The 7,624-nt window shown below is 41.3% G+C and overlaps 1 protein-coding gene across 5 annotated transcripts in view; it reads right to left on the bottom strand.

Annotated features, from left to right (window-relative positions):
* Positions 1-4,902: 4,902 nt before the first annotated feature.
* The window catches only part of LOC142464326 (uncharacterized), a 51,286-nt gene continuing 48,564 nt past the window's right edge, over positions 4,903-7,624 (bottom strand). For all 5 annotated transcript variants that reach the window (XM_075567824.1, XM_075567820.1, XM_075567819.1 and 2 more), the window contains one exon: positions 4,903-6,151. In XM_075567824.1, coding sequence (XP_075423939.1) covers positions 5,011-5,907 — 897 coding nt within the window. In that variant the 5' untranslated portion in view covers positions 5,908-6,151 and the 3' untranslated portion in view covers positions 4,903-5,010. The remainder of the gene's footprint in view (positions 6,152-7,624) is intronic.

The raw sequence follows: 7,624 nt of genomic DNA, 5'->3' as shown, positions 1-7,624 counted from the left end.
TGTCCCTCGGTCTCCCCATGCTGTAATCAGCGCCAACATTTCAGGGGTAAACGGACTGGTAGCTGCAGCCACCAGTGCCCTTCCTGTTGCACTGGTCCCGGGAGGGCCACCCCAGGACTGGGTTGGTTCCCTGATCTCCGGCCGGCTGTACAAGGGCAAGCTGAGCCGTATCCTGAGGCTCTGCAAGCTGGGCTTCATGGTCCATGATTGCTGCTATCATGTCTGCAACCGCCTGGTTCTCATATTCCAGTCCATATGCACGGCACTTGTCCTTCAGCTGAGTTCTAGTCCACAGGAGGTATGAGCCTTCCTCTTCACTCATGGTTCTGGGTTGCAGCAGGGAGGTGGTGTCACAACTTGTGTTACTTGTTGCACTACCGTGTGTTCAATATCTTTAGTCCCAGGAACTCGCAATTACCATCGTGTCCCCACTATATTACAGTATCCCTTAGTACACTGTAATACAGGTCCAGTTCAATCCCGCCGCTGCCACCAGTTAATTACAAGCCTGTCACGATAGCTTATGATAGGTTGTTAGTTACACCAAATAACTGGGTTTGAACTGAACGAGGCTTAGATATAATAAAGTATATTTATTCCTTTGGATAGGTGAACACACAATATAGTACAGTAACAGGCAAGAAGTACACTTACTTTGGGGATGGGGGATGAGAAGTATGTTGCATAGCAATTCTCCAGCAATCAGGTACAATCAAGATGGTATCAGAAGACAATGGGTATAGGGATTACCAGTTTATATATCTTTTGTAACCCTATCCTTAACATTAAGTACAGGTGATTGGATCACAATTACCTGTGGCCAATCTTTAATGTGGGAATACATTTTAATCCATGCCCCCTGCTAGTTAGGACATGCGCACTAGGACCCTGGGGGTCTCATTTCTGTAGCCCCACATTTACATCAGGAATGCCAGCCAGTCTACCAAATGGGATTTCAGGCAGGATACTCTTTGTTGTAAGGTGTTAAATGGGACACTTACAGACTGCTCTGGTTTGAGTCGTCTCCGCCCTCAGGTAAACAGGGAGGGTGACCAAATCCTTTGAACAATACTTAAGTCCTAGACATTGGGTCGCCTCTCTGACCATATGCTACCCTGGTATGCAAAGGAATTTCCTCTGGGTTTTATCCCTGCCTTGGGATACAGTGTTACAAGTTAAACACAAACATATTAAAAGGTCCGGTTCTGTTGGGCTCAGCGGGTCCAAACTTCCCAGTTCTCAATGCCGGAACTGGGACACCATATGGTCCAATTTGCGACCCGCTAAGACCTATGCTCGTGAGAAAGAAATGCCCAACACTTAATAATTATCGATATATATGTATTATTCATCCACATCACAATTAGTATAATTTAGTTGATCACTCCCTATCCCTCCCCCCCTTTCTTTGCTAAGTGACTACAGGTACCCCAAACCCTGGCCCTCTGGACCCTCCGGAACCGAAGATATGGATTCATGGTTTTCAGCTTTTCACACTTAGTCATTTTCCTGAGCGCTTCCTGCAGCCGCCATTGGAACCTATGGCGCGACCCGCTCTCTCGGCACGACCCTTCTCAGGGGTCCAGGATTCGGGGACCCGGTGGTGGTCGAGTGGGGGGAGGTCTAGGATCTAGGGGCAAAAGAATTTTATTCCTTGGTGCCCTAGAACTGTAGATTCCCACGCCACTTAACGTTGAACTTGACTAACAGTGATCAAAGCTCTCTTTTAGAAAAAGTATCCGCTTTGCGGTTTGGACGGCAGCCAACTCGTTCCTGGAAAGCGCCGTCGAGGAATCTCCATTGAAGTCAATGAGCCCATTGACTTACAATGGGAAACCACCGCTCCTCCTCTCGGTCGCCATCTACTGGTCTTCACGGGAAACAGGACCAAAACAGCAAGATTCGCCATTGAAACGCATGGAGCTCCAATGGCGGCCTATGGGACCCTGCAAAATGGTGCCTGAAAAGGCGGGAAAATTACACAAAGGGCTATAATCACTAATGAATTATTAACCCTTGCACTCCCGGATGGATCCCAGTGTGTGTGTGATGCAGACACTGATTAAACCAGATATTACAATAAAGCATGGGAACAGGGGGATATACATTTACATGTTATAACAAGGGTTAAATCACATTTCTGGGCCTCAGCCCAGTTAACCCCTTGTCTCCCTGGTGAGGTCAGGGGATGGCCAAATGGGGTGCAATCCCTTTAATACCGGGCCACCCCCTTTCTCCCTCTACAATCATCACCATACTTTCACATCATCTGGTGTGTGTGAGTGAGTGTGAGTGAGGTAATTGAAGAGTTGTACTATTTTATTAAATTATGTTGCTTTTACACTAGGATTGTGCGCTCTCTCTTTTTTTCTCTTTTAGGTGCATCATAGGAAGTGGTTTATCCTTGGAGGAAGCAGCCTGGTTCTCCGGAGGACACGCTTTGTGGTTTTTATACCCGTTGAAATTTGTTATATATCGATGGACATTATTTTATTTTACATTTTTATAACTATTATCCACCGCAATATCACCTAATTCCCATCTTAGTTTATGGGTATTTAGGTCACTTATACTATAGTGTTCACCACACATAAGCACATTGACACATTTATCCCACCTTGATTGTTAGTTTTATATTGACATTTGTTATACTTTAGGGATCACTACAGAAGTCTCAATAGTGTGTATCAGGCGCTGTCTTTTCTCTCTTGCTTTATATATAAATATATATCACAGAGGAAAATAACATTGTACGGTATAATAAAATTTGAATTGTGCACCCAATCACACCATCTCTCTTCAATCACTATTTATTATTATCATTTTAAAAGGCATACAGAAAATAAACAGAATTAAGGCAGTGAGAATACAGATGGGTTTCCACACACTTAATAAAAATGACCTATAACCAAGAAACATTAAATATTACAGCTGTAAAAAGATTAAAAACAAGAAAAAGGAATGATCTATTTTTTTTTTATCATAAACGTCCTGAATCAGCGGATTCCAAAACAATGTTTGAAAAGGAATAACTACCAGGAGTGAATACAGAAGGAGGAAGAAGTTATTAATCAGTCTTCAGGCTGTGAAACAAGTCCAAACCTGCCTTACAATTCTGATACAGCTAAAGAAAAATGTAACATTGCACTCAACTGGTGGTCTATTTTGCTAATTTTAGTGCTAGTTTTGAATCTGGTAAAGTTGAAAAAATAATCTTCCACATAATCTTCCAACCAATGAAAAACATATACCTATTTTTCCTGTAATAATTAGAATGTATGTATTTAAAACTTTAAATGACCAGTAATTTTACATGCAAATGTAATATACTGTATGTTGCTAATGTATGTTCACTTCAAAGCAATATCTTCATTAAAAGTATAAAGTTAACAGAACCATATGGGTGTAAAATGTAGTTGATTTTTGCTAATATATATATATATATATATATATATACATGTAGAGGTATCAGTACCGTGTTAGCTGAGCTTCAATAATCAAAAAAATAAATAGATGATACCGTTCTGTGGCTAACGAAATGCTTTTATTTGTGCGAGCTTTCGAGATACACTGATCTCTTCTTCCAGCGATGTTACAATCAACAACAATTGTAACAATCAATTGTAACATCGACGGAAGACGAGATCAGTGTATCTCGAAAGCTCGCACAAATAAAAGCATTTCGTTAGCCACAGAACGGTATCATTTATTTTTTTGATTTTATATATATATATATATATATATATATATATATATATATATATATATATATATATATATATATATAATATATATATATATATATATATATAAAACACATAGATGTTCCGGGCACTCTAATTGGGTAAAGGTAATATCTATATTAGGAGCTGAGGGCTGTTTCTGAGATGTGTTCCCCTCTTGTTGTTCTTTAGGTGATGCTCATATCGGTGGCTATGGTTAGGGGACTCCACAGAGATCTGTGATTAGGAGTGTTCTTCTCATGTGTTTACCTTCAACTGAGTCTTTTGCTCGTTATTACTACTTTTTCTGTACCACTGTTTTTCCCCCCTCCCTTCCCCCCCCTGTGTTCCCCCTCTCATCCCTCCTGATCTGTTGTCTTATGGTTGGAGGGGCAGTGAGGGCTACGGGTGGAAGAGTTATGAAGAAAACATGTTATCGGGCTGTGTGTGGTTTCCCAGGTAACGAGAGATTATGAACTCATGCACATTTTGATATAAACAAACATATACAAAATGCGCAGCACACAATCGTAGATAAGAGGTAGGGGGAACCAAGGGGTAGAAAGTTATGGGCTCTGTCCTCTATCTGCAAGGACATAAGATTTGCAGTAGCATGCCATGATCTACGGTTTCCCTCTGCACCTAATATCAATCAGCAGGATAGGAATTTGCATTTTTAGACAGAGAGGATACTTATTCTCCCTCTGGAGCCATCGTAGGAGGGTCAGCAGTGTTTTGGCGCCGAATTGAAATGTTTGATGCACTATATATAGACCCAGTGTGATGCACACTGATGTAGGGGCTTGATAAAGGACCAGGAGGTCCGAAACTTTTGTTCCACTTTTCCTGTACTTCACCCCTGATGCTTGATTGATTAAATATACCTTTTTTTAATTTGAAATCTACCAGAGAGTGATGCAGATCTTTTTTTCTATGTATATATATATATATATATATATATATATATATATATATATATATATATATATATATATAAAAAACATACATACACACACACACACACACACACACACCTTGTTCTCTTGATTGGCAATATCACAGTAAATAACCCCATTAAAGTACAACGCATGCCTCTATATACCAGTTTGAAATCTATGCAGTCAGTGTTGCTGCAAAAAAACTGCATATCAGTGCGAGCTTTTGGCAATTGTCATTTCCCTAAAATATTTTTTTTCTATTTATTTTGTGTTTTTTTTTTTTAGTGGTATTATGTATATTTTACCATTAACCGTTAGAGAGAGATGTCACTAAGTTATTTATCTTGTGTTTAAAAAGATTTGTTTTTGACTAAAGCTTTTCTCATATTCAGAGCAGTTATAGGGTTCACCCCGGTGTGGATTCTGTGGTGTCTAACAAGACTAGATTTATTCCTGAAGCTTTTCTCACATTCAGAGCACTTATAAGGTGTCTCCCCTGTGTGGATTCTTTGATGTTTAACAAGATTAGATTTGGAAATGAAGCTTTTCTCACATTCAGAGCAGATATAGGGTCTCACCCCTGTGTGGATTCTTTGGTGTCTAACAAGATCTGTTTTCTCATTGAAGCCTTTCCCACATTCAGAGCAGTTATAGGGTTTCACCCCTGTGTGGATTCTTTGGTGTCTAACAAGATCTGATTTCTGAATGAAGCTTTTCTCACATTCAGAGCAGTTATAGGGTCTCAACCCTGTGTGGAATCTTTGGTGCTTAACAAGATCTGCTTTGTCCCTGAAGCTTTTCTCACATTCAGAGCAGTTATAGGGTCTCACCCTGGTGTGGATTTGTGTGTGGATTTGTGTGTGGATCCTTTGGTGCCTAACAAGAGCTGATTTCTCATTAAACATTTTCCCACATTCAGAGCAGTTATAGGGTCTAATCCCTGTGTGGATTCTTTGGTGTTTAACAAGATCTCCTTTCTCATTGAAGCTTTTCTCACATTCAGAGCAGTTATAGGGTCTAATCCCTGTGTGGATTCTTTGGTGTACAACAAGACTTGATTTAGCATTGAAGCTTTTCTCACATTCAGAGCAGTTATAGGGTCTAATCCCAGTGTGGATTCTTGTGTGTGTAACAAGATGCGATTTCTGATTGAAGTTTTTCCCACATTCAGAGCAGTTATAGGATTTCTTCCCTGTATGGATTATTGGCTGTATACCATTACCATATTTCCCACTGTAGGTTTTCATATCTCTGCTCTTTAAACCCTCTCTTTGTCTTGTCTGGTATTGTGGTGTCTGTAAATTTAGTAAAATGTTGATGTATGGGAATGCTCTGCCGAGTTTCTTGTAATCTTCTTCCAGTTCTCATACAGACTTATGCAATGTTGAAGTCCTTAAAACATATTTTCATTAACACCTCTGTAATTTATGATGTTTGGGACATTTCTTATATTGCTTCTTGTTCACAGATCAGTCATGTGCTGCAGATAATCTGTGGTGAGAAAATGTATTAATGTAACATTGCAATGCAACAAAGAATATTTGGATGAGAAAGACAAATATTCACTGAGTTTGACCCTTATAAAATTCTACTTGTGCCAGATACTGAATCATATAATTAAAGTTACATTGTTATATTAGAGTTACATTTACAATCACCCAGAGGAAGGCAAAGAAACACCCAAACGAATCATTTTACATTTATGTCTCATAAGTGGAAATAAATATTTCCTCTAGTGTTGCATCGAGTCCCAAAAATGACCGGGTAACCGTAAAAAAAAAAATATCCGGCCTAGTAGTTGTGACTTACCTGCAGACAGCGGCGGAGGGTGTGGGGACTGCGTCGGAGGGTAGGGAAGACCTTGCAAAATCCTGGTGGCAGTGGGAGCAGCGGAAGATATCAGGTGATGGCAGCAGAGGATGATACTGCTCCCGCAGCTGAAGACATCCTTCGCAGCCGGTGCTAGCAAGTGACCGGAGCATGAGCGTTACTATTGGACAGCCGGGGAGGAGCGCTTCGACTTCCCTGTGCTGCTCCTCACCAATTGTCCTATAGTAACGCTCCTGCTCTGGTCACATATTCCTCTGTTCCCACCGGCACATGCTGTGAATGATGTCTTCAGCTGCTCCCACCAGCTGAAGAGTGACGGCCTCTGCTGCCATCGCCTGACGGATGTTGTCTGCTGCTCCCACTGCCACCAGGATGTCACTGTGGTCTTCCTCACCCTCCGTCGCAGTCCACCTCACACTCAGTCGTCGGCTGCAGGTAAGTCTTCTGCTGCTCTACTCCTGTCGTTCTCCAAGAGGAGGACCGAGGGAGCAGAGCAGAACGGAAATTACCCAGAACTGGGTTCCAGCCCCATGGCGCGGGGTCTGGCTAATTTCCAGGTACTGAAAATATGACCAGGTATGCCAGGTACCGGGTAATATCATAATTTATAAGTAAAGTGCCAACATATTCTGCAGCGCGGTACATTGGGGTACATGGTGTTACAGTTAGGTGGGGAAATAATTGGACACAACAGTGGTGGATGATCGTAGGATCCTTTCCATGGTAAAGAAAAACCCCTTCACAACATCCAGCCAGGTGAAGAACTCTCTCCAGGAGGTAGGCATATCATTATCCAAGTCTACCATAAAGAGAAGACTTCACGAGAGCAAATACAGAGGGTTCACCACAACGTGCAAACCATTCATAAGCCTCAAGAATAGAAAGGTCAGATTAGACTTTGCCAAACAATATTTTAAAAAGCCAGCCCAGTTCTGGAACAGCATTCTTTGGACAGATGAAACTAAGATCAACCTGTACCAGAATGATGGGAAGAAAAAAGTATGGAAAAGGCTTGGAACGGCTCATGATCCGAAGCATACCACATCATCTGTAAAACACGGTGGAGGCAGTGTGATGGCATGGGCATGCATAGCTTACAATGGCACTGGGTCACTAGTGTATATTGATGATGTG

Source organism: Ascaphus truei, chromosome 12, assembly GCF_040206685.1.
Source record: "Ascaphus truei isolate aAscTru1 chromosome 12, aAscTru1.hap1, whole genome shotgun sequence".
In the NCBI taxonomy this organism is placed as follows: domain Eukaryota; kingdom Metazoa; phylum Chordata; class Amphibia; order Anura; family Ascaphidae; genus Ascaphus; species Ascaphus truei.
Note: the sequence above shows the minus strand (reverse complement) of the source record. Positions and strands in the feature narration are given on the sequence as shown.